The sequence below is a fragment of the Leishmania infantum genome, chromosome 6, assembly GCF_000002875.2.
Source record: "Leishmania infantum JPCM5 genome chromosome 6".
Lineage (NCBI taxonomy): Eukaryota > Euglenozoa > Kinetoplastea > Trypanosomatida > Trypanosomatidae > Leishmania > Leishmania infantum.
In genome coordinates this window covers 366,315-392,389 of record NC_009277.2, presented here as the reverse complement: position 1 = coordinate 392,389, position 26,075 = coordinate 366,315, and the positions used below count along the sequence as shown (strand labels likewise).

The 26,075-nt window shown below is 64.2% G+C and overlaps 5 protein-coding genes across 5 annotated transcripts; all 5 read right to left on the bottom strand.

The window, feature by feature from the left end:
- Positions 1 to 321: 321 nt before the first annotated feature.
- Positions 322 to 2,658, bottom strand: LINJ_06_0920 (conserved hypothetical protein; the record flags this gene model as incomplete). Its single annotated transcript, XM_001463135.1, has 1 exon — positions 322 to 2,658. The coding sequence occupies one exon, from the start codon at positions 2,656 to 2,658 to the stop codon at positions 322 to 324; it is 2,337 nt and encodes a 778-aa protein (XP_001463172.1).
- Positions 2,659 to 5,161: 2,503 nt separating this feature from the next.
- LINJ_06_0910 (putative acyl-coenzyme a dehydrogenase) lies at positions 5,162 to 6,412 on the bottom strand (the record flags this gene model as incomplete). The annotated part of the gene is made up of 1 exon (XM_001463134.1): positions 5,162 to 6,412. One exon carries the CDS (start codon positions 6,410 to 6,412, stop codon positions 5,162 to 5,164), a length of 1,251 nt encoding a protein of 416 aa, XP_001463171.1.
- A 1,551-nt stretch (positions 6,413 to 7,963) lies between these two features.
- On the bottom strand, positions 7,964 to 9,280 carry PRMT7 (putative arginine N-methyltransferase, type III; the record flags this gene model as incomplete). Its single annotated transcript, XM_001463133.1, has 1 exon — positions 7,964 to 9,280. One exon carries the CDS (start codon positions 9,278 to 9,280, stop codon positions 7,964 to 7,966), a length of 1,317 nt encoding a protein of 438 aa, XP_001463170.1.
- Positions 9,281 to 11,003: 1,723 nt separating this feature from the next.
- DHFR-TS (dihydrofolate reductase-thymidylate synthase) lies at positions 11,004 to 12,566 on the bottom strand (the record flags this gene model as incomplete). Its single annotated transcript, XM_001463132.2, has 1 exon — positions 11,004 to 12,566. One exon carries the CDS (start codon positions 12,564 to 12,566, stop codon positions 11,004 to 11,006), a length of 1,563 nt encoding a protein of 520 aa, XP_001463169.2.
- Positions 12,567 to 13,656: 1,090 nt separating this feature from the next.
- On the bottom strand, positions 13,657 to 24,417 carry LINJ_06_0880 (conserved hypothetical protein; the record flags this gene model as incomplete). The annotated part of the gene is made up of 1 exon (XM_001463131.1): positions 13,657 to 24,417. One exon carries the CDS (start codon positions 24,415 to 24,417, stop codon positions 13,657 to 13,659), a length of 10,761 nt encoding a protein of 3,586 aa, XP_001463168.1.
- Positions 24,418 to 26,075: the final 1,658 nt, after the last annotated feature.

Here is a 26,075-nt window from a genome sequence, read left to right as displayed (position 1 = left end):
CTCCTTATGCGGAGGTGTACGTCGTGCGCACAACACACAGGGAAGAGAGGGTGGGGGTGGTATGGGAGGGAGGAGGATGAGGATGGGGTGGGTGTTGCTGCTACTGCTGGGTCTGCACGCAGCCGCGTCTGCAATGATGTGGACGCGGATGTACGCACAGACAACGCAGACTCGGAGAGCGCCGATCATGACGGCGACAATGCGAGGTGTTGATGGTGAGCGCGGTGGTCATTTCCTTGCCAGGCATATCACGCATGCATCCCCAAGAAAGTTCGGGTGTGGAGAGAGAAGGTACGTAATCGAGACTATGTGTCTCGTGCGTCACAACTCCACCTCCGCCGTAGCGACCAAGAAAGGAATGAGCAGCATGGCACACACCTGTCGTAGCGCCAGCTCCGAAGCGGCGGTCATCTGCACACGGCCAGTGCGGTGGATAAGGCACGTCACATGCTCCATCGCCGCAGCCGCCGCCTCATCTCTCTTTGCCGCCGATGCCTGTGCCGCCGCGACTCCGCGCTTGCGATTTTCGGGTGCAGCCTTGGTCGCGGTCCTGTCGTCCTTGTTGCTGCTGCTGCCGTAGCGCAGGGCAGAGTGGCCTACATTGGGTTCGAGCAACGCAGACATGCTGCCACGACCACTGTCCGGCGTGAGAGCCGTGCTGCCACAAGGGTTTTCCACGTTCCCGTCGCCCAAAACCATGCTGGCCGGCAGCGCTGGGTCGGCGGATGATATCCTATCCGTTGGCATCCGCACACTCTCCAGCCCATACGGCGCCGTGGACTCGGCAATGAAGGTCGACTCCATGAAGAAGTTTGCCGCACTCGCCTCCGTCACCCAAGCGTTGCCACTGGTGCTGGTCCTGGCCGGAGCAGCAGGCACAGATGGCGTGCCGGAGTCCATCAGCGGCTGTGCCACCGCCGTCAGATGCCCCACCAACGCTCGAGCGAGTGGAGGGCGTCCCACGAGCGGCGCTGCTGCTGCAGAGAGAGGCGGTGGTGGTGCTGGTGGTGACGGCGGGGTGGCTGTTCGCCAGTCCAGCAGGATTTGAAGGCTGTTCTGGGTGGCTTGGCGGCGCAGCTTGAAGGAAGCGACATGGTGTGCCAGCAACGCTCGTCGACGCTGCAGAAAGCGCACAAACTTCGCGGCATTCTCCGGAGATGCGTCCGTGTACCCAGCGCAGGTCCAGAAGCCCGTCGTCTTGTTGGAACTGCGAGCATCTGCGTTGCCTCCTTCGGATGCATCGCCGCTGAGCCCGGGCCCCAGCCGTGGCACCCCACTACGGTCTGCTAGAAAGGGCTTCTCCGAATTCGCGGCAGCAGCCGACGTGGCTCCTCCCCCACGACGGGCAACGCCACTGCCATCGCCTCCACCCACGCCGTGATCGTCGGCCTGCACGCCGAGGTACCACCGCCACCACTCCATCGGCGCATCACCGCGAACGTTTACACTCGCACTTCGCACCGATACGCGGGGGGCTCCTTCGGCGTCCCGATCCACCTTGGCCACGCCGCCGCCGCTGTTGATGTGCTCACTGCCAGGGGCTGCTGAGGCTGGCGCGAAGAGCGAGGCACGCAGGCCGGCGATCTCGTCCCAGCGCGGGGTCGCCACCGCTTGTAAAAAGTCGATCTTGCACGCCCTCGCAGAGGGCACCAATGGAGTCGAGACGAGTGTTAGCGGACCGTGGCCCGCCTTGTCATGCGCCAAGGACCCTACTCTAGCAGCAGTCGACGAAGATCCAAAGGCGGCCCTGCGCCCGTGTTGGCTGCTCGTCGCTGTATCTCCGGCCAGCGCGGTCGCCAGCGGCATGCCGCGGCTAGGTAGCTTCGCCTCGGCTTTGAGCACAGCAGTGCAGAGGTGTCGCGCACGCCCCTCTTCGCCGCCTTCGTCCTCCAGCATGTCCGAGAGAGAGTCTTCCAGCACTGCCCGCATCAAGAGCAGCTCCTCCCGGGCTGCTCTGCGCACTGCCAACGGTTTGCAGGCCTCGTGCAGCGCGTCACGGACGCGCCGGGCGAGCAGCTCCGTTGCAGCCACGCTGCCGTGCGTCGCCATGCGCACCACCCCAGATGCCAGCACGTACACCACCGGGCCGCGGTAGAGGGTCCTGCCGAGGGCAAACGGGGGCAGCCGCAGCACGCAGTGACTCGCAGCTCCCGTAGATCCGCGGTGAAGCTCCACGTTCCAAGCATGCGCCGCCAGCTGCACAAGATCAGGTAGGTGCAGCGGCGTACCACACCGCACAGCGCCATCCCCGCGGTCCCCAACGCCGTGCTGAGGCGGCGCGACGGTGCTGTTTCCGCGGTCGCCGCGGGCAGCAGCACGACCGAGAATAGGTGGTGGTGATGCGGTCAGCGACACGGACGAAGCAGCCCCGCCGTCACTCACGAACGCGTATGCGCCTGTGATGTCCAGCTTCTCCGTTGGTGACGCGGGCGCGCCCAACCGCGTGGCGTGTGATCTCCAGCCGGTCTGCGTCGTCTTTGCGGTCTTTCGGGATTCATCACAACGTGCACCGCTGGTGAACGCAACGCCACAGCTCTCCTCGGCGTCCGCGTCTTCTGGAGAGGATACCGCGGCGTCGTGGCCGTCACGGCCATCATCGTAGAGGCTGGGAAAGGTAAAAGCGAAGCGGCTGATGATGGTGCCCAGCTTCACGTCCATGGCCCCTTCAAGGGGTGTGTTCTCCGCTTACAAAAAAAGCGCACGTGGGCGTAGGTGCGTGCACTGGGATGCGCTGCGTGCGCAGTCCTGCTACCGTTCCCGCTGCTCGTGATCGCCCTTCACGCACGGCTTTTTTTTTACGCGGCCGAGGGCCACACGGTGTAGAGAGGTGTTTCGTGCCTATTGGGAAGACTTCAAAGAATGGGCACTATGATATCGGCCGACCCAAGGAAGAGGCACCGCAAGGTCGACACGGGAGACGCCGAGGATGCAGAGCTCGCAACCACCTCGAAACCGTCGCTGCTCACGCCCCCCCCCTCGCCTCCTCCTTCACTCCCGCCCCAGTCCCTTCGCTGCGTGCGCTCCGAGCTGCAACCCGAACAGTGGTGCGAGTTGAACAAGAGAGGTGAGATGACGTGACAGACCAAGGGAGACGGCAGAGATACACGGAGCAGCGCAGCGCCACTAGACACCAACGCAGGCGTCTCGAACGCGGAAAGGTTTGAAGGTGTGTGTGTGTGTGTGTGTGTGTGTGTGTGTGTGCTCGGGCGTGTAAGAGGGGTGCGGCGCGTAATAGAGGACTACAGGAGCTCAACGCACGTAAGACTCTCAAGCAGCTAAAAGTGCAGGGTGAGGCGGATAGGTGCACGCACGCGTGTCCGTGAGATTTACGAGGAAAGCGGTTAGTGTGTGCAACGGCAGATGTGCGCGCGATCGATGTACGTCTGCGTGCACGTGCGCTGTACGTGTCTGTGTATGTATGCGGTTTCGAAGATGTGCGTGCGTGTGTGTGTGTGTACCAAGCCCGGTATGCATGCGAGTCCCTTCGCTCCTTCGCCAGCGTGTGTGGGAGAAGAGAGAGAGCGGCGGTGGAGAGGCAGAGACGGAGTGCGTGGCAGCGCGAGGCCACGGAGCGAGTCAGCACATTCGTCGTAAGGCATCCGACTTCTGGGCGGTGTGTGGGCGTGTGTGCCATCGCACCCGCTTCGTCCTTCCCGCTACCTGTCCACCGAGCGGAGACACGAAGGGCGTGGCCGGACGCCCTCTGAAGGCACGGGCCATGCAGATGACGAGGAAGAAGGGGGGCCATGCGGTCACCGGGGGGCCCGTGCCCACAGAGAGTAGAAGACCACACACGTATCGCTGAGAGGTGGGACAGACGTCACGCCTCCACTGAGGCGAAGAAACGAGGACGCCATCAGTCAGTCCACCTGATCTCGTCGCCGTGTTGCGTCCACGGAAACGCGTGCAACCGCAAAACATTCAAAGAACGCGCAAGAGAACGACACCAAAACATGTCGGCCGCCGGGGCCCGGTGCGCACTCACGCGCTGGTTCAGCAGAAGGAGGGGGCAAGCGGGTGGGCGATACTTCGTCGGCATCAAGCAAGCAAGCGGGTAGGCGAGCACCAGAACGCGCACATCCACAAGAAACAAACAACGAAGGCGAAGCGGAGAAGCGAAGAGGCGCGAGCCGCGTGGGGGACGGCGAGCGAATTGTGCGGAAGGAAAGAAGTGCAAGAACACGAAAAGGGGGAAGGGGGAGGGGGCACGCGCTAGCACAGACTGCACACACACACACATGCATATATACATATACATATATATATATATTCCTACGTGTGTGTGTATTCTTACATGGATGAGGTGAGGGGTGGCGCACACGCGCATGCATGCGGACGCATGAATGATGTCCGCAGCAGCCCCCTTCAAGAGGCTCACACACCGGCTATGTCAAGTAATGCTGATGGTGGATGCTAATGGCCTGCGCCGACTGTCAACGAAGTCGGAGAGAGTGTCAAGGCGGCTAGCATGTGAACGGAGAGGTGGTGGCGCGCCACCTGCGTGGGCGCTTCCACGAGTCTAGAAAGCCTAACGGGGTAGCGCGGGCGTGCCCTCCTCGACGCGCGCTACCGACTCGCACTCACTTCGAAGCCCGCCGAGTCCACCATGAAGCGAGACCAGAGACGCTTTTTTGGCGCCAGCGAGAGCACGCCGTGCGACCATAGAGAGAAAAACGAGGCCTCACACACCTGAGCACACGTCCGTCCAAAACCATCGCACACGTGCACCCGAGCAACTCCAAGAGGCCAACGGGCGCGCGTGCATGTGCATGTGCATGTGCATGTCTGTGTGTCTGTGTGTGTGTGTGTGTGTGTGGAGGGGTGGGGGGGCTGTAAAGGAAGGGGAAGGAACATCGACTCTTCTGGAGATCGTGAAGGGGGCGGCAAAGGCCCAGTAAAACAAAGGAGCGAAGCAAAACAACAATATCAGGCGTTCAGGCGCGCACACACACACGCACCTCTCTTTCGGTGGGTGCGCACGCGCTACGGCGACACAGCCAACGTCCAGTCAGTGTAGGCAGCACGCGCGGAGCTCGGCGCGCATGCACAGACACACGCACACATATAAGAAAGCACGCGCCTGTGTCCTTGATCACGGTGCCCGTCTGCGCTACGGCGCACTGTTCGAAAGGCAGATACCCTGCCGTGCCTCGCGCTGCACTCAGCAGCGCATCCCCGTCACGTAACGGCCGATGATCGCGTGCTGGATCTGCGTCGTGCCCTCGTAGATTGAGAAGATCTTGCAGTCACGGTAGAGCTTCTCCACCGGGTAGCCCGTGTTATAGCCGTTGCCCCCGAAGATCTGCACCGCGTTCGTCGAGCACTTCTCGGCAAGGTTGGACGCCATCATCTTGGCGCACGAAGCGCAGTACGTGTTGCGGCGTCCCTGATCCGTTTCCCAGCCAGCGCGGTATGTCATGAGCCGGCACGCCTCCACGCCAGCCGCCATCTCTGCCAACATGAACGCTACGGCCTGATGCTGCGCGATCGGCTTGCCCATTGTCACGCGCTCGCGAGCGTACTTCGTCGCCTCGTCCGTGGCGCGGCGGGCCAGTCCGACAGCGCTGATAGCGACCGCGGAACGAGTAAAGTCAAACACCTTCATGGCTACCTGGAAGCCCTTGCCTGCCTCGCCCACGACGTTCTCCTCCGGCACCACCACGTTCTCGAACATGATGCCGCGCGTGTCGCTGCACCGCTGGCCAAGCATCACCTCCTTCTGCCCGAGCGTCACGCCAGGCGTGTCGGCGTCCACGATGAAGCCGGTGAAGCCGCCCTCGCTGCGCGCCAACACAAAGTACCAGTTCGCCACGCCGCCGTTCGTGATCCACATCTTGGAGCCGTTGATGACCCACTTGTCGCCCTCCTTCTTCGCAACCGTCTTCATGCCAGCCACGTCCGACCCACCCGTCGGCTCCGTCACGCAGTACGCAGCCAGCAGCGGCTCTTCGACCATGCGGCTGAGGTACTTAGCGTTCTGCGCGTCCGTGCCGGCGATGAGGAGCGGCGCTTCGGCGAGGCTGTTGCCCTCGAACGCAGTCGCCATGCCCGAGCACGCGTAGGCAAGCTCCTCCTGCACAACCAAGCCGTCCATGACACTCGCGCCGAGGCCGCCGTACTTCGTCGGGATGTGCATGTTAGTCAAGCCAAGCTCCCACGCCTGCTTGTACACATCATGGGGGTACTTCATCGACCTGTCGTACTCCGCCGCGACGGGGATCATCTTTTCCTTGGCGAAGTTTCGCGCCGTCTCCTGGTACTGCAGCTGCTGTTCCGTGAGACCGAACGAAAACCCAGCCGCGGACTGCGCCGCGGGCATCGAGGCGCCGAAGAACGTGCCCAAGTCCGCCGACTTGGCATTGCGCAGCGGCGCCGTGCACCGCGTCATCATCCCTTTCAAAGTGGTGCGCATGTCGCGGATGGCAGAGGTGCGTGTGCGGCAAGTGGCAGGTGGGGGGAGGGAGGGGGAGGGAGGGGGAGGGAGGGGGAGGGAGGGGGAGGGAGGGGGAGGGAGGGGGAGGGAGGTGCGTGTGATGCGCTGAGCGGCTGCCACGGGTAGCGCCAAAGCAAACAGGGCGAAGGCAGCGAGAGAGTTTGTGCGGGTAAGCGGTGCGAGCCGAAGTGAGCAAGAGAGCGGCAGTGTGCACTGCGTGCGACAACGGTAAGAGGGTCAGAGAACGAGAGGGGAGGGGGGAAGGGGTAGAGTGTGACGAATGGGGTGTCGGTATTGCGTGTCTGCGCCTTAACATGCACGCACACTCAACGTGGCTGCGAAGAGTGGGGGGGGATGGCTTGATTTTGTCCCGCGTCGGTGCCTCGACGGCGCAGTGTGGGATGTTAACCACATCAGCGTCAAAAAACTAGAGAGCGGGGAGAAGAGGGTAATGCGGTGATGCGTGTTGGTGGGCGGGTGCCTCTTCAGCGCTCGCACAGGCATGCACGCACACCACGAGTCGGGAGAAAGACAGGCGAGTAAGGAAGTCCTCGTCCCTCCCCCTCCGAAAAAGTGTTCCCTGCGGCCTCCGCCCACACGCTCAAGCATTAGCCGGCTCTTTCCCTACTTTGGCTGCATCTGTGCGTGTGCGCAGATGCAGCCGAGGGCAACGGTGTGGAGCGGGTGGCAGCGTACTCGCCTTGCCAACGTGTTTTCAGTTTGCTGAGCCGTCGTCACACTTATGTCTGGGCGCTTCTGCGTGGCGTCGGTGCGTGTTTGGAGAAATCGTACGCGCGCACGCAGACAACACGCGGGCTCACCTCTCGTCGTTATACACAGTAAAAGACATCTGCGGATGTCGAGAAAGAGAGAGTGCGGAGAGTGGAGTGTGCAAGGCAAGAGTCAATGTCGGTTGGGCCGGTGCACACCACCGAAGGCATGAGGCCGTGCCTAAACAGAGAGAGGCGGGCGGTCGTGTCACGCACGTGCAGGCACCCACGAAAGAGGCTGTCCATCTGTGGATGCTGCGCGCCTCCCCCCCTTTCGCCTACCCCGCGTGGCAAGAAGGCAAACCGAGTGCGGTCCGTCGAGGCGTTCTGCACGAGAAAGTGCCAGAGGAGGGGTGGGTGGGGGCTGCGGCGGTGCATCGAAGAGCGGGAGGGGGGTCAGAGGTGCGGTCGAGTGCGTCTGTGGCACGCGGGTGCACACGCACGCGGTTCCGTCGTTGCCCCTCCGCCCGCTCCTCACGTCTTCCGTGCGTCTCCCTCGCACGTCTTGTCCACATCGAGTTTCGTTCTCTTCGTGTTTACAGCTGTTAACCGTTCTTCGAGTGCATTAGCATGTTCTTAGCGATGCCGCGATGCCTCAGGTGCGCCTGCGTGTGTGCGTGCGTGCGCGCATCTGCGACTGCGTAGAAAGTGGGCGGAAGGGAGGGAGAGGGGCAGCAGGCCGGCAGGTGTTGCACTCACATACGTCAAGCGTGAGTTTGTTTCCGTTTGTTCGCTTGGCTGAGTGCTGCTGCTTTCATCATCACTCGCTCGGCGGCCGTCGCTGCTGCTCGCTCTCTGTCTCGCGCCGCTTCTCTGCCTCGTTGGCGTCCGCCTTCAGCAGTGCTGCTGCACTGCTGCTGCCGGTGTACTTTAGACTCATGACGACGCGGTCGCTTGACAGCGCACACTCAAACTTGTAAGACTCACCCGTGGACATCGACAGCGCGGTCGGTGTGTGCGAGTTCGTGCCGGCATCGATGAGCTGCAGCGCCTGGCCCCACTGCATGTCGCGCGAGAAGTTGTGCAGAGTATCCTCGGGTGCCGTCGACATCACCTCCTCGCCGTCGGTGGAGATCCAGTAGAAGAGCCACGCATGCGCCGTCCCGCTCGCCGTTGCCGGCACCTCCACCGGGAAGACCTTCTTGAAAGTGCTGCGCTTCGTCTCAGCAAAGTCGATTGTCAGCAGCGGGATGGGGTCGGCGAGGCGGCGGAATGGCACGGAGCTCATGCGGAAGCCGTACTGCTTGGTGAAGACGACGCTCGTCGTGTCCTGAAGCGCCATGACGTGCGAGAGGTCGATGCCGTTCCAGCTGGAGACGGCGCAGATTTGGCCCAGCGTCTCGCACTCGATGGGCACGGCGTACTGCACGCCGTGCTGCGGCAGAATCTTCGCTGTCTTCGGAAGTAGGCGCTGGCGGGCATCCGCAATGTAGTCGAGCGCGCTCTCGCCGAGCAGCAGTGTGCCGAAGATCTCGGAGACGAGGATGCTCGGCGGCTCCGGCAGATCACGCGGTGTCAACTCCGTGCTTAGCATGTTCAGCACCTTGACCTTGTCCTGCAGCCCGTTCGTTGCGATGTTTGAACGCGCCAGCGACGCCATCTCCGACGACCCCTCCACCGCCACGACCCACTTCGCATTCAACTTCGCCGCCATCATCGACAGCAGACCCGACCCGGCGCCGATCTCGAGCACGCCCGACTCGCCAGGCACGATGTGCTTCTTCAGCATGTTGTAGTAGAACTCGTTGCGCGGCAGATCGTTCATCATCGCATAGTGGAAGTCGTTGACGGCCTCGACGAGCGCCGCCGGCACGCGACGCAGCCGCGACGGCACGAAGATGTGCTGCTCGAAGCGGTAGTCGAAGTCGTTGTTGCGGTCGTGGCCCTCCTGCTTGCCATAGGAGGCCGAGTTTCGCTGCTGGTGCTCGTGGTGGTTCCAGGAAGCCTCAGCTGGGTACTTCGCACCTGGCGGCAGGAAGCCGATGTCTGCTTGCGGGTGCGCGTGTCGGTTGCTACGGGTCGCAGCCGTCGACGTGTTCTTCTTGGCGCCCCCGGCGGACGTCTTCTTCGACGGCATGGCGTGTGCGCGCGCGTCGGCGGGAGACAGGAGGCTGCTGGAAGAGTGGCGGGGGTAGGACAGTGATGACGAGACGTCAAAGGACGCGGTGCTCAGGCCGGGGGATGGGTGGGGTTCCGGCGAAGCGGTGCAGTCCAAGGTCGTGAACGCACGGATAGCCTTCACAAGTGCGTCGGGAGCCCTTTCGAGGGGGCCGGTCGCGCGAAGGGATCGTAGAGACGACGACGTGGTGACGCTGATGAGAAGCGAAGGACCAAGAAGATGTGCGCGCGGCACGCGAAGCCCGAGGAAAAGGGGAGGGCACAGTGACGGTGCAACACACCGCGAGCGGTTTTCACGCCTTGTATGTGCGTTCGGGAAGCCTTAAAGTGAGGGGGTGGTTGAGGGTGGTAAGCACCGGCAAGAGATGGTTGACGTGTACGCGTAGATGGAGAGAGAAAGAGGCGGAAGGTGACGGAAGGGAAAACGGGGGAGTCCACTGCGCATCGTTGCGGTAGCCCTTCAAGCATGCATACGCGGCCACCCCCGTCACGCAGGCACACATCTTGGGCGTGAATCGTGTTACATCACGTCTGCCTCAAGCTTGCTTTTCGTGTGTGCGTGTGCGCAGCCCTGCTCCCCTCCCTCCATTTTACGCCTCGCTTCATCTGCCGCTCACGAGAGCAGCACACGTCGAGGAGACAGGAGCAGGAGAGTGGAGGGGAGAGAAGCGCGTTACGATGTCCGTCCATTCAGTTTTCGAAAGGGGGAGGGGCTGAGTGTCTATTCCGTCATGTCGATGCGCGCGCGCTGCGCTCGCGTCGGCCTCTTTTCACTATCCTGCCTTGAGGCTTCATGCAGCACGCTCATCTACCTCCACGTTTCAGGCGCTCGAGGTCTTGCGCTGCGCGACATCCACGCGGCGCAGCGACACGACAAACTCGTGCACACTCGCTCACGCGAGGCACCGGCCATTCTTCCTCTCGCTCGCTCTCCCCGTGCACCGTGTGTATACACACAGGCACATCACGCAAGACGCGCGATCAGGGCACGCGTGCGGCGGCGGAAGAGGCACCGAGGGAGAGGCGAACGAAGGCAGCCTGACGGTGAGCAGCGGGAGGAGTCGCGGACTTGAAAGCGAACGAGCACCAAAAAAGCGCAAGCGCAGCACGCACACGCACTCAAGCATAATAACTTATAGGAGCGTGAGCTGAGCCCCGTCGTCGTCGCCGCCGCCGTAGTAAGAGAGAAGGGGAAGAAGGATGCAGTGGTGGCGTTCGTGGGCTTCAGCTGCGTGCGACGAGGCCGGTGCACGTTCCCACAAGCATGTCCTCTGCCCTCCCTCACTCACTCCCTCTCTCTCCGCTCGCAACCGCAGCCACGGCGACAGCGACAGCGACGCGGACGCTAGCACACACCGCGTCTGCGGCGTCGGAGACCCCGCACGAGGAGATCGAGGGAATGAGGGTCCCAGCACACAACGGAGAACAGCTCAAACAAGCACGAAAAAAAAAACGGGAAGAGCACGACGACACGCGGCCTGAGCGCGCGCGGGTGCGGTCGGGAGATCAGCCGCAGCCACGTGCGAGAGAACGCAGGCGCGCACCCCTCCGCGCCGCTCATGGTTACCCAGCGAGTCTGCGCAAGGGGCGGTCGCCGGGCGACGAGGAGGCGGGAGCCAGGTGAGTGACAGCGTCACGGCGGCAGCTGCATGCATACGACGCACATGGCGCCTCCTATCTCTCTATACGGCCATCTCCATCTTGATCGGCGGGTGTGGAACGTAGTCGATCACCTCCATGTCCGTTAACTCGTAGTCCTCGAGGAACTGACGCTCCTCCTTGAAGACGAGGGTCGGGAACGCGTGCGGGACTCGCTCGAGCTGCGACTTGAGGGCACCGACGTGGTTGCGGTAGACGTGGGCGTCACCAAGGGTGTGCACAAGCTCACCAGGCCGCAGGCCCGTCGCCTTGGCAATGAGGATGGTGAGCAGCGCGTAGGAGGCGATGTTGAAGGGGACGCCGAGACCCATGTCGCACGAGCGCTGGTACAGCATGCAGGATAGCTCGCTCGTGTCCGTGTTCACGTAGAACTGAGCAAGCAAGTGGCACGGCGGCAGCGCCATCTTTTGCAGCGCGCACGGGTTCCAGGCAGTGAATAGAAGGCGGCGGTCGTTCGGGTTCGCCTTGATCGTCTCCACGATGGACCTGATCTGGTCCACCCCTTCGCCGTCGTAGTTCGCTTCAAACCCCTTGTAATCTGCCCCGAAGTGGCGCCACTGGAAGCCGTAGACAGGGCCGAGGTCCATCTCCTTATTCTCTGTCAAGCCGCGGCTGTCGAGAAACTCGCGCGAGCCGTTGCCGTCCCAGATGTGAATGTCCTTGTCCGCCAGCAGCTGCGCGTTCGTCTCCCCGCGCAGGAACCACAGCAGCTCCTCGCACACGCCGCGCCAGAAGACACGCTTCGTCGTCAGCAGCGGCAGGCGGTTGTCGCGTAGGGAGAAGCGCATCTGTGCGCCGAAGAGGCTGATGGTGCCCACGCCGGTGCGGTCCTCCTTCACGATCCCCGTCTTCATGATGCGGTCAATCAGCTCAAGGTACTGCCGCTCCTCATGGTTACGCGGCACGTACTTGCAGATCTCGAACTCGAGGCCGTCCGCCTCGCTCTTGCGGCGTCCCTGAGACGACGCCAGGTCCCACGCCGTGGTGGTGTTCTCGGGCGGAAACGGAAAGAAGCGCGTACACGCAGGCGCCGTCGTGTAGATGCGGGTCAGGTACACCTCCTGCAGCTTCTCGACGCACGGCGACAGCATGGCGTCCGCATAAACCTGCGCACCCCCGACGCAATACGCTGTCTCGATGGAGCTGCAGTACGGCGGGCGTGCGAGGAGGCGGAGCGCCTCGGCCAGACCGCCGTTCACCACCACCACATCCTGCGCCGCGGCAGCGCGCTTTCCCTCCGGCAGCGGCGCCAGAAGCTCCTCGACGGTGGCCTTCGAGGACAACACAATGTTCAGCCGTCCCTTGAGTGGTCGGAACTTTACCGGGACGCTCTCCCACGTCTTGCGGCCCATCACGACAGCGTTGCGCTTCTTCTCCGTCGGCGGCTTTTTGTTGCGCAACAGCGTCGTCTGGTCCTTGAAGAACGCCATGTCCTCCGGCACCCGCCACGGGATCGACTCGCCGTCGCCGATGCCGTGCTGCTTATCGAGGGCCACAACGATGGAGAAGGCGCGCAGAGAGGGGAAGGCGAAGTCCGCCTTCGTCGCCGGCATCGGAATCTTAAACCTCGCAGCTGCCCTGGACATCCTCGTATTGCCAGGACCCGGATGACGATGGCAATGGAGGAGGAGGGCTGCTATTCAGCTATCTATGACGGGTGGAGGGAGGCGGCGTGCCTGTGTGCGAGTTTCGTTCGTCAGTGCTGTGCTGATGATGCGCACGACCAGAACGCGTCTCTCTGTACGCGTGAGCTGTATCTGTCTACGCGCGCGCGTCTCTATGGATGCCAATGATGGTGTGAGGAGGGAGGATGATATAGGCCTTTGAATTCTTCGCGTATGCTTCAAGCATGCGCACGTGCGCGTGTGTGAGAGAGGAGGATGCAGGGGTGGGATGCACTACAGAAGTCAGAAAGCGATAGAGAGGCTGATGGGCCTGGGTGCAAGCCTCAAGAGGGTGAGGGTCGTCTGCAGCTTGGGGGGGGAGGGGTATCCAACCTGGGAAAGAGTCGAACGTGCATTGACGCGGGCACGCACGCGCACAGGAGCAGCGATGCAGTCCTCCTCGCGTGAAGCTGGACGCTTGGCCGCTTGATCATCGACGCACAACACACCGCAAACACGTGCGCGCTGTCGATGCGGCTGGCGTTGCGTCCTTGTCTTCTTTTCCATTCCTCTGTGCCTGTCTGAGCGTGGGACGAGTAGGCAGAGGAAAGGCCTGGACAGCTCTCACACATGCGCACGTGCACTCACACAGAGGCGTCGCACGCACGCGGCCGAAGAGCATCATGGATGCCGGACAGAGACAGAGAGTGCCTACTCGTGCACCTACATGCATGCTACATGATTACTCTTGCGTGGTATGCTACTACTTAGCTCTGAATCAAGATGAAAAACGAAAATGCGCAAGCACGCGCTGGCGCATCGCCTATCATCGTCCTCATGGTCAGCCATTCTCTCCATCACGCCGTCGACGGAAAGGGCTACCCCCGCGTACCTAAAACGCGCAGGTGGGCGCACGCTAATAACATCAGAGAAACCGAGCGCGACCGTGGTCATCGCTCCACTAAGCCCAACCACCGCGACTAGCACACATACACCCATGCACATACATACACACGCACACACACCTCAGCCCAGCGATATGTGTAATGCACCTCGTCGTCATCGACAACCCTCAGTACTCCTCGTCATCGCCGTCGGAGAGCGACTTGAGTACGCAACGGTACGCGTCCCACTCGTCGCGAGACTCGGCCACCAGGGCGAGCGGCAGCCGCAGCGACATACTCGTCGCCAGCAGGTGCCCGTTCGGCTGAACATTGTTGCCGCAGCTCAGCTTCCGCGCCATCCATCGGCACAGCTCCTCGTAAGTGATGCAGCCGCGGCGGCTCTTGTTGACCATGCGGAACATGCGCGGAGTGTGGCGCAGCACGTCGGGCCGGTCACGGTGGTAGACATCGTAGGTGTACTTGGAGAAGTTGTCGTAGGTGAGTGGGCCGTAGTGGTAAGAGAGGGACTCGAAGATGGAGGCTACAAATGGCACGCTCTCGCGCGCGCACAGCAGAAACGGGAACACCGTCGCCGGGACACCAAAGACGGCCTCGAGCGAGTTTGAGCCAGCCGTGGTGAGCATCGCGGACGACAGGACGTTGCGGTTGTCAACGAGAAACTCCTTCAAGTGGTCCAGCTCGCGCAGCAGCATGCGCTCGTCATATACCTCGCGCTCCATCACCGCGTCGTACACGTGGGGCGCGATGTTGATGTCGCCACCACCAAGTCCCGCGGCGGCGGCGGCCGTTGCGCCGTAGAAGACCTCCTCGTCTTCCTCCTGGTCCTTGCCCTGCAGTTGGATCCAGGTGTACTCGGCCATCTCTTCATCCTCGAGGCGGTCATTATCGTGGCGCCGAGGACGGTGATGCTGCTGGAGCGGTGGGGGGAGGTTTGCTGGCGCTGTTGCCGCGATCGCCGCGACAGACGGTAGGTCGTCACGGTTGCTCACCGGGCTCGGCAGTAGCGGGCAGGCAATGCTGGCGCCTCCGACGCTGCCCCGAGTAGCTGTGCCGCTGATCGTCGGAGCTTGGGGGCTGGAAGAGCGGTATCGGTCGCGGCGGCTGCCCGCCGTCGGACCTCCCTGCCTCTCACCCTCACGAGCCGCGTCGGCCGCAAGCGAAGGAAACGGTGGCGGCGGCGGCGCCGGTGCCCCATCCGTGTGGCAGTGCCTGTCAGCGGCGGCCGAGCGTGAGGCGCCCGCCGTGGTAGGCAGTGGAATTTGGGACACCGCAGCGCGGCCCTTCTCGAAGCCGCCCCCTGCACCGTCGCTACAGCGGCGGCGCTGCCGATACTTTTCCTGAGCGCGTTGCCGGCGGCGGCGGTCTTGCCGACGTCGGGTGGCAGTGTACAGCAGCCCTTCCAGCTCTTGCACCTCGGCATCGTCATCTGGGAGCCCCAGCGCGCGCCTGCCCCAGAGCGTCTGTGGCACATACACGAGCCCCAGCTCCGCCTCCAGATCCTCCACAAAGTCCCGCAGGCTGTGGTTGTGGTAGTAGAGCACGGCATGCGCGACGATCTCATCCAAGACACGGACAGCTGGGTAGTACGGGTCGCCGCCGGCTGCGATCACGTCCATCAGGTACACCTCGCCTGCGAAGCGGCGCGAGTAGCGCGTGGCCATCCACACCTGCAGAGGCGAGAGGCCGAAGTGTCCGTTGTGCATGTCCAGCCGCGAGGCGATGCACCACTCGTCGCCAAACGTCACGATGCGCTCGCCCGGGAAGTACTCGGCGAGTTTGGCTGGATCGAAGCCACACTTCGCGCCGTCTGGGGCGAGCTGCGACGAGCGCCAAGGCATCCCCACACCACTATCGGTGGCGCCACCCGCAGTGTGCGCTCCCACAGCGGCCGAGTCGCCGCGCGGCTTGCACCCGAGGCCCACGAGGGAGCCCACCCATGCCACAAGCGCGCACACGCGGCTCCATAACCGCCGCCGCCAGCGCGGCAGGCCCACCGTGTCTGCCGCACCCGCCCCGCCGCACACCAGGCCAGGTGGAGGGGTAACCGATCCTGGCGCGGTGGCGTGGCCGACGCAGTGTGGAGACGCAGCGTGCCGCTCCGCACCCGCCGCGCCCGCGGCAGACGCGGCGGAAGGGAAGAAGTACTCTGTGCCGACCCCTCCGGTGAGCTCCGCGTAGAGGGAGCCGGTCGCGGCCGTGACGGGGCTGAGCCCGGCAGGCTGGGCACTGCCGCTGCCGATTGCCTCCAGCACAGTGTCGTGGTAGGCGTGATGGAGGTGCTCAAAGATGGAGTAAAAGCGCGTGTTGCGTGCCCGCTGCGCCTCGATCTGCTCGGACTCCAGAGCGTCCATCGTGTCCTGCAACCCGGCAAGACCGCCGTACTCAAGATACGAGCAGCCCTCATCTTCGGTTGCCGCGGCAGCGGCGGCGCGGGCGGCGGAGGAGTCTTCTCGAGCGTTGCGCACCCCTTGACCAGCGGCATTCGCGTCTCCTACAGCTGCGCTGCCGCTGCCGTGGAGCGTGGCCTGCAGTTGAGGCGCAGGCTGCGCTGCAGCTGGAGGAGATGCGCCAATGCCGGCTAAGGTGACTGGAACCCGGCAGGCCCCAGTGTTGTCTGTCGCTGAGCTGGACAGGGAGTAGGATCCGCTGCTGGTGTGCATCGGTATCTTATCGCCGACCGACGTGCTGCTGTCTGACGCACCCCCAGAGTCGGAGAAAGCGCCGCCGCTGCCGCCGTCGGTGCGTGGCAGCTGCCGAAGCTCCTGCTGTTTCTCCCATTGCTGACGGTCTAGCAGCTCGAGAATGTTCTCGTCACAGGGAGCCCGGATGGACGCGTTGTACAGCAGCGCCGTGGCATCGCCGTAGGTGTAGTAGAAGGAGATGCCGCTGCGCATCGGGCCGCCGGCGACGCCGAGGAGGTCGGATAGAAGCTTGTTGTACTGCTTCAGGCGGTTCATGTGCGTATCCTGCGCAAGCGGCAGCGACAGAGGGGCGATGGCGCTGGCGTTCACGTCCATCGGCGAGTCCGGCACGCGCGGCGATTGCGAGTGAGAACTCCAGTTCTCGGGGCGACCAGCCCCACCGATGCCGAAGAGTGCGGCTGAGTTGCCCGGAGACGTGTAGACCTGCGTGACGCCGGTGGCGCTCACCCCGAGGACGTGGCTGCTGCTACAGCCCGAAGATTTGTACGTGTAAACCATCGAGGCACCGGCGTGGGCGGACCCAGCTAGTGCGGCCGTTGTGGCGCTGCTGCCACCACCCATCACTGCCGCGCCGGGCATCGATGACGTAGGCGGCGAGACTCCCGTGTACGCCGCTGCTGCTGCGCCGTTCGAGTCGTCCGGGTACTGGTAGAGAGGATAGTGCGTCGTGCCATACATGCTGCTCACGGAGTCGGCCGAGTACGTGTACGGCAGCAGGCCAGAGCTGGTTCGCCGCGGCCCGCTGCGTGGAGCCTGCAAATGCGGCGGCGGCGGTGGCAACTGCTGCGCATTGCCTCCAGCAGCAGCAGCAGCAGCGGCGGCAGCCCCTGCAGCTGGTGTCGACGTGGCGCTGCTGAGAATACCAGCGGGGCCTCGGACATCGAGATCACCGGCGCATCCGCCGTTGTGCAGCTCACCCTTTCGAGTGTCTCTCTCCGCCGCCAGTGTCACGGTTGCTGACAGCGGCGCTGCAGTGTTGGCGGTTGCCCGGTGCCGCGGTGAGGTCAGCGCTCGCATGGCCGACAAGGGTGCGACGGAGGCCGCCGCCGCCACCTGGGCCTGCTGGCGCAGCAGCACTGCCTGCGGTGTCACGACGCTGTGGCCGTAATACGCGTCAAAGGTGCCGTACATGCTGTTGTTGGGCACTGCAAGCGGCATGGGCGTCATCGAGGCGGCCGGCACTCCATCATCGTCGGGCAGCTGGAACGAGTAGTTGCTGCGGCTGCTCATGTGATTCTGCGCAGTACCGCCGCTCACGGTGAGGTGCGTGGCACCTTCCGCGTTGAACGGCGAAGTGGCGGGGACAGGTGACGCCGGGTTCTGCACCGACCGCTGCGGCTGACTGGTGTTCGATGGCTGTTGCGGCAGCAGCAACAGTACAGTCGTGTCCTGATGGTGACGATGACCGCCCGCTGAGACGTCGAGGCTCGCATCGCGGGTGGTCATAAGTGTGGCGGTCGGTGCGTCTGGCACGGAGAGCACGCACGAGGACGGAATGGTGCCCGCGCCAAGCGCGAGAGGAGAAGATGAGCTGAGCGCGGGCAGTGGTAGTGGGGGTGGCGGCAGTGACATCAACGGAAAGCCGCGCTCCGACATCGAAGTGGTGCCAGAGTGGAAGCCGGCCGCGCCCGTGCCGCTGAAGCCTGGCGTAGTGTTGCTGGCCCCACTCACCGATGACGAGGTCGTCGCGGTCGACGCCGGCGACGAACCAAAGTGGTTCTGCAGAGCGCCGCTGACGGAGGCAGGCGTCATCTGAGCGTGGCCGTGGCCAACAGCGTTGGCGGCGCAGCCACCGTTGCTACCGCTACTGCTGACCTGCACCGCGGGGCTGCCCGCAGCGGAGGCGGTTGCGGGGGGTGGCGGCGGCGTTACGCAAGTGTTTGCATTGGTTGCCGTGTGCACAGCAGTCCAGTGGGAGCTGCGGGTGGAGCTTGCAGACGCCAGTGAAACTGGCTTGGGTGCGCTGCTGCTGCCTCCGCCACCACTGTGGTCGCCTTGACAGGATTGCGACTGCGGCGGTGGGCTGCCCAGGCTGCCGTTCGCCGAGGCTGGTGAGTGCGGTTGCGGTGGCGGCGACCCCGATAAGCTCTGCGGCACCGCCAGCAGCATGATCGGTGACGTGGCGGTGTACGGCGTCGGTGATGTCGGCGAAGGACTCGGCGCTCCAGCTGAGGCAGGCGCGCGTCCTCGGCCGCTGCCGCCTGTGTCGCCGCCCGCACCACGCTCGCTCGAGCGCGGTGCCGCGTCCGCGGCGCAGGACAGGGCGCTCACACCCGTCGCATTCGCCGTCAGCGAAACATCAGCGGAGACTTCAACGGAGACGCTGCCGGAGCTGCCACCGAGGACGTGTATGTCCACCTCCGTCAGCGTCGGCGAGGACTGCACCGACGTCGCGGAGACGGCGGCGGTAGGGGGGTCGCGCATGCCCTGGAGTCCGCGCGGCGGCTGCACCGCGTACACCTGCGAGGCGCTGCTCGGCTCATCGGTCGAGCGCTGGTGTTGCCTAGCATTGCCGACGGTGGGTGCGGCAGCACTGGTGGCGTCCCTGCACTCCGCCGCACCGTAGCCAGCGCGGTCGCTTTCGCCTTGGGAGAGAACGCCACCAACTCGCGCGTTGCCCTCTGGTGCGGTGCTCTGCCGCCGAGTTGGCGAGGAGGCGCTGTAGAAGCCGCCGCTGGCAGCCGGGTAGCCGTGTCGGTACGGCGGCGGCGGCAGTGACGGTGGCGAGGTCTTCGGCACGTCTGGCTCACCAAGCGGCGCTGGCGCTCGTGACTCTTGCCGATAAGCTGCGTTGGCGCTTGTGCGCGTCTTGCGCACGCTGTCGCTACGTAGAGGTAGCACGCGCACAAACAGGTGGCCAAAGTCGCGGCCGGCGCTCCCCACGCTGAAACGCTTCACCATGGACACGGCGCGCGACACGACGGTTGCCGGGTTCAGGGCCCCAGTCAGACGCTTTTTCAAACTGTCGCCGTCGCCCGACTCGCGCCTCCGGGAGTTCAGGCTCCGCTTCTGTTGCTGCCGCCCTTGCTGCGCCCGCCGAGACGCCTCCTCGCGAGCGCGGCGCTCTCGTCGCTTCCGATCCCGGCGCTCCTGCCGGCGCTGCTCCTGGCGGATGCGCGCTGCGATGGCGCGTTGGTTTTCCTGCTCCCTCTGCAGCAGAATGAACTGCAGCGCACGCTGCTGCGAGAGGACCTCCTCGGCAAAGGTGCGACTGAGAGGGAAGCCGCGCGCGTGTGCGGTGACGTAGCGCGGCACTGCTGGTGGCAGGATGCGATGCACCCGCATGTCCGGAAGTGGAACGGCACACACGCGAAAGGCCTTTTCCTTCAGGTCGCGCACAAGCGTCTCGCGCATGCTCTCGCGTCGGATGAGCACCTCCATCGCCCACGCCGGCAGCTGCAGCGGGCCACTGTTCGCCACAGTGGGGCGGCAGTCCACCTGGTCGAGCTCCGGCGTGCTCGCCAGCGCCACGGTGCCGATAGAAAGCAGCGGCAGTCCCGCCGGGCGCGAACAGGAGCGACGCTGCGGGCGGCCTGAAGCAACGCCTGTCGTCGCCTCGCCACCCCCGCCCAGCGACGTCATCCGCCCCACGCTGTCGGACGGCCGCAGTGCGGGGCTGCTCCCGTTCACACGCAGCGACGGCGTGGAGAGCGAGGAGAGGGCCTGGCAGCTCTCCGTGGCCGGCAGAGCCTGCAGCATCGCTTTCGCTTCCTCGTACCACGGCTCCACGTGGTCCTGCGTGTACAGTACGACGGCGTCGAGAGCCTTGCGGGAGCGACAGCCCTGCTGGAAAACACGAAAACGATAGCGTAGCAGCACCTGTGGCTCGATCTCGCGCTGTCGCAGGTCCAGCAAGGTGAGGTCCTCGCTGTCATCGTCGTTGTCCTCCACAGCGTCCGGCCCCTCGCGGCTGACAAGGGCCGCGTCGCTGATGCCACTCGGCGTCCGCGGGCTTTGCTTCCCGGGATCTGCGCCGTCCCGCTGCACGCCTGCTGCCTTCGGGCCCGCACTATTCGCATCCGCGTCGTCGTCGTCCACCTCCGAGGCCCTGCTCGACGGCAGCGCCGTGGTGTTGACGCCGTCACCGACAGCCGTGCGCAGTACGTGGATGTAGAAAAGAAGTTCGTTGTCGGAGATTATGCGACCTGCGGAACCGGACGGCAGCACACCAATGCCGCTGGCGCCACCGGCAGCGCCAGCACCAGAGAATGCGCTGCCGCCCCCGCCGTATGCGGAGCAGCGCGAGTCCGCCGGCAGCGCACCGAGCGGCGCCTTGAACCCGGGCTGCGTCCCAAGCGGCGGTGACATCACCATCTGCGGCGGCTGAGCTGGGAAGCTGTAGCTCTCAGAGAGGCGCACCACGACCTGGGGCGATGTCGTCACCGCCACGGAGGAGAACGCAGACGCTGGCAAGGTCACAGGAGACGCAACAGTGCCACACGCCGTCCCAGGGGACGCATTGGCAACTCCGACGCCGGCCGCCGCAGCCGCAGCACCACCACCGCCACTGAGGCCTACGTGCGGCGACGGCGCCGTCAGCTTCGGGGAGACCGGCATTCGGCAGAAATGCCCCGGCGACAGCGGAGAGAGGCAGTAGTTTTCCAAGCCGGTGGCACTGCCCCCCACGGCGGCCGTGACGTGGTGTGGGTGGTGGCTGAAGGGGTCCATCGCGTTGTTGTTGTTGCCGCAGTCTCCCGCCGGCGCCTGGACGCCGAAGGTGAAGGACAGCGCGCGCGCGAGTGACAGAGGCGACCCCGGTGTGACACTGACACCGCCGCCGGCGCTGGCGTTGGCTCCTGCGCTGACGCCGAGACCTTTGCCGCTGCCATCGCTCTCAGCGGAGCCGCCGAAGAGCTCCGCAGCCGCGCGTCGCAGCGCCCAGTCCTTCTCTTGCAGCACCGCCGCGCGGAAGATCAACGAGTAAAACAAGTGTGCTGGATAGATCTCGAAGGAGATGCGCAGCTGGGTCTGTGCCCTTGCCGGCGTCGTGGCAGCAGCAGCAGCGGATGCTTTAGACGGCTCCGGCGGTGGCCGCCTCCGCTGTAGCGGTGACGTCGGCGGTTTCGCTGGTGCCGCAGTCGTTGTCGTCCTCTCACCGTCGGATGTGCCGGTGTACGGCGGCATCAGCGGCGGCGCCGCCGGGTTCGCAGGGAAGCTGACCACCTGTGATGAGGTCCCTGTAGCCGCGGCTGCTGCCCTGGCCTGCGCTGGTGGCAATGGTCCCGTCTTGAGCTCCTCCATGATGATGATGTCGATAAGGCCCTCTTCGGATGAGGTGCTGTCGAGGTGGAGCGCCTTCCAGAGACTCGCCGCATCAGTCGACACGTCGTAGCCGAGCGGGGCACGAATGACCACGACCGTTGGCACACGCCCAGGTGTTGGCTCTAGCAGCTGCACGATCTTGTTAATAGCCTCGTCGGCCGTGTCCGTCATCAGAAGACCGCCACGCTTGGCCTCCGCCGCCGCTTCCGCCGCAGTGTCGACAACCGTGGAAGTGTGCCCTGGATGTCGCTTGGCTGCTTCACTCGATGGCACAGAAGTAGCCACAGTGCAACTTGTCTCGTCGGCTGCCATCGCGCCAGTCTTCAATAATGACCATCGTGTTCGACGCAGCCACGCCAACACCTTGCCAGACGCAGCGCAGGCGCTCTCCCGCCACTGGCGGATGACCCAACGCCACCCCCTCGCGCAGGCTCCGCCGAGCACACTCGAACCGCGCCGCACCGCACACAATATGCGCATCACCAACAGCTGGGCTACGGCGCAGCTGGCGATGACGCGACGACGCACCAGTCGCCGGCACCGGCGCCAGTACCGGCGCAGCCGCCCGCTACAGCAGTGCCGTCCGCGCTGGCAGAGGTGGCGCAGCGTCGAGTTCACGGAGCGGAAGGAACGGTGGGCATTGCCGTTGATGTTACCGTGCGCTGATGTATGATGCGCGCGGCCACCAGTCGTCATGAAGCGGCGCAGAGCCGACGAAGCTTGCGAAATGGGGGTTTCGGTGGGGGCGTGGGTGAAGGAGCCGTTCCCGCCGCTGGCCGTGCTCTCGCCTGTGGCAACCTCGCTGCCGCCGCTGCCCCAACCGCGAGGCGCGCTGTCGTAGCCGTAGACAGGTTGCACGGTCGATAACGTCTCAGGTAGCCACTGCGAGCTCGCAGGCGACCAGTTCGCGCTACGTCGAACGCTGGTGCGAGAAGATACGCGATGGTAGCCGCTGCTACTGCGATGGTGATGGTGTTGATGCTTCGGCGGCTTGCCACTACTACTGCCACTGCCACCGCCCGGGTAGTGCGCCGTGTGCCGAGCGTACGTGGGGAACGCAACGCTTGCGCTGGCTGTGCTCATTGACGTGCCTGAGAAGTAGCCCTGACTTCGCGGGTGGCTCCAAGTGTGCTGGTGAGTGCTCTGGTGCTGCTGCTGAGAGCGGTAGTGCACCGAGGACAACGACATCCCTAGTTGCTGCTGATGGAGGGAGGTGGCGTTGTTCGAGGAGTTTATGCGCGCCATGATGGCGCTGCCGCTGCCGGTGACGCTGGAGTTCATGAAGGGAGAGGGGGTGGTGTTTATTGTGCTGGAGGCACCGCCGGCAAGACAGCTGCTGCCTTGCCGGTCCCCGCTGCAGCACACCGAGCTGCGCAGCTCCGCCAGTGCATCCGTGACATCCATCTCCGTTGCGAACAGCGGCGGCCCGTACATGAGGGCGGGCGCTGTGTACTGATACGACTCCTCGTCCTCCGCCACGCCGCCCCATCTTCCACTGGCCAACAGCGATGGCGCCGGCCCGGGCACGGAGGCAAAGGTCGCTGTGTACGCTACCTCTGGGGACCCGCTGCTGTCACCGCCGCCGCCGTCACCACCACCGAAGGTCCACGGGGATGTCGTGTTCGCTCCCGGCCGCGGCGTCCCGCCACATGCATGGATGCTCGGGGCCGGCGAGGAGGCACCACACCACAGCAGTTGGGCCGGATAGCGGCCCCCTTGGGCAGCCATCGCGCCGGACATAGAGTGTGGGGACGAAGACGACTGTGGGTTAGACATCGACATGGGCACCATGTTCTGAGCGATATTGCTGAAGCTCCCGGCTGGATCATTCGGCGGTGGCTGGTGGTTATGGTGTTGGCTGTGTTGCTGCGCTTGCTGTGGTGCGTCGTGGGAGCCGTGAAGGCCGCCCCACGTGACGCTGCCACCATCGAGCGTGGCCTTCACCCATGGGATGCCGTCGGGGCTCGTCACAGAGCCGGTCGTCATGGCCAGTAGCGACGACGCGCCACCCTGCGAGTCTGCAGACGACCCCGTGGACTGCATCAGTGATGGGGTGATGATGCGGGAGTAGTAGCTGCTGCCGCTGGTGGTGGTTCTGGCGCTGGTACTCGGCGAGCGCGAGTAGTCCGAGTCGTAGGAGCTGCTCATCGTCGTCGTCGATGAGATGAGCGGCACCTCGCTCGATGTCATCTTACGGAGCCCGCCGGTCCTCGCCATCAGTGGCCCGTTGGTGGAGTACACGCCCTCATCGTAGCCGTCGTTGTCGCGTGGGTCGTCGTTGTCGGCGTCAGAGTCGACGGCGTACAACGAGGTGGCGGAGTTGGCAGAGGGCAACAGGGCGCCCTCTCGCTGGGACGACGCCTCTGCCTTCGCGCGGCCTTCTCTTTCTTTCGCCGTCGCCGTTGCTGCACCGCCGCTCGTGAGCTCGTTGCCGGGGGCATCGCGCCCCTGTTGCAGCGGGTCTTGCGGCGCGGGTGCGTTCTCCGTCGTTCGCAAAAACGTCTGCTGGCCGCCGGCTCCGAGGACGTTGCTGACAGGCGCGGAGGCCGCCGCGGTCGCTGCCGCACGCCATGACGGCAACTGCTGAGAACTCCTTGCGCGACACAGCTGCGGCCGCATGCGCCGGCGCAGCCGTCGGCGCTCCCGCTGCTGGCGCCGAATACGCCGCGTCGCCTCTGCCCGCGCCGCCACGGCAAACGGCGTGGGATCGCCAAAGCGGAACGGGCCGTCGTGCAGGTCGCGCAGCAGGGCGATCGTGTTGTCCGCCATCGGGCACGGGCCCCGCGGCGGTGGCCGCGGACGGGCGAGGCGGCGCCGCAGCACGACACCGGCGCAGAGAAGCAGCCCCACGCCGCAGCCTATGGCAAGGTATGTTCGAAGCCGAGTCGAGGAGGAGGGCGTGGTCACCGGCGCTGACATCAACGACTCTGGCGACGCAGACGCCATGGATGCCGTCGTCGCCATGACGAGGGCGAACGCAGGTGGAGAGGGAAGAGCAAGAGAAGCCGCTGCCGGGTGTGTGCTGCGTCGCTCTGTCGACTTATTGCGGGTGTTTCGGTCCTTTGGTGGGTCCTTGCCTTCGGTGCCGTTCTTCGCATCTTAGCGGCCGCCGCTTAAGCTCGGAAGTACGGGCGGAGACACGCACACACACACACGCGCGCGCGCCGTCTCTCTTCCTCCCCCGTGTACGTCAACTGTCACGAGGCTCCAAAAACGAGGAGGGGGTTTGCTCCTTCTCTCGCTGTGTGTGTGTGTGTGTGTGTGTGTGTGGCTGTCGTCGACCGAGCCGCCTCACGCCGTGGCCCAGGCAAGGCAAGGGCAAGGGTAAGCTGTGTGTGCGTGTGCGTGGTGAGCAGATATGAGAAAGGATTTAGAAGGTGCGCCTGTGCAGTCAACTGTGATGCAATTCCGTCTTCTGTCTCTCTGTCGCTTGTTGCGTCGCAGCTGAATGATGCTGCGAGCTGCGGTGCGGGTCGCGAGTGTCCACGCGCCGAGAGGTGGGGCGAGCGAGATGCGCACCAACAACGGCAATGAAGATATGCGATGGCCGAAACGCGCCAGGGCAGCAGGCGACGAAAAGCGAGAGCGATGCACGCGGCAGCAGGGAGAACGCTGATATATATAGATATATATATATATATGTGTGTGTGTCTGTCGACGTTCTGCCGTTTCCACTGAGGAAACACTCGCGGAGAGAGGGACGATGATTGCGGTTGCAGAGAGCGTGAGAGAAAGAGAGAGACGTGGAGGCAGCGGCACTTGTGTCGCACGCTCGGCACCGTGTTGCGCTTGCCCTCTCTTACCTCACACACACGCACACACAGAGTCTCTCACACCGCGGAGAAAGGCGTGCAGCGGTGTGTGCGGATATGCACACGTGTACGTGCGCAGAAAGCTATGTCGAACGCGTGCGAGTGGATAAGGAGCTCAACATGGCGTGCGCACACGCGCGCGGAGAGAGAATGGGGCCACACCGCAGCAGATGATGTCGTCACTGGAGCGAACAAGGATGCGCTGCACGCGCTGGCAGCAGCACGCACGCGCACACCCCTAGTCAGCACAGGAACAGCGACGAGAGCAGCGATGGGAACGAAAATACATGAGCCAAAAGCGGAATGCTGTGTGTATACGACGCTAAGATTTCGTGTTCTCTCGCGCGCGTGTTCGGCGAGCGTCACGGAGGTGGCGTAGTATGTGTATCGTCCAGCGATGGGGGTGCTCGAGCATGCGTCCTCCGACCCCGGTGAGCGCAGGGCCGGACGCGCATGAACAACAACAAGAAGAAGGAGGGGCGCCGCGCAGTGAGCGCCGCATAGGAGAGAAGCGCAAGTGGCAAGAGACAGGAGCGATTTGGTGCAGCGTCAAGAAGGGAAGGATCAGGTGAGCTTTCAGGCGCCGCCACCACCACCACATACACACAGAGAGCGCGCGAGAGATGCACACGCACATGTGCGCAACGCATGCGCATATCTGCCATCAGAGATCACAGACACCGAGAGAGAGGTGAGAAGGCAGCAAGAGGGGATGCTGATGGAGAGCGAGAAAGACTTTTCGTTTTCGTTGGGTGGGGGGGGAGACAGAAAAGGTGCCGCGCGAGTGCAGCACACACACACACATATGCA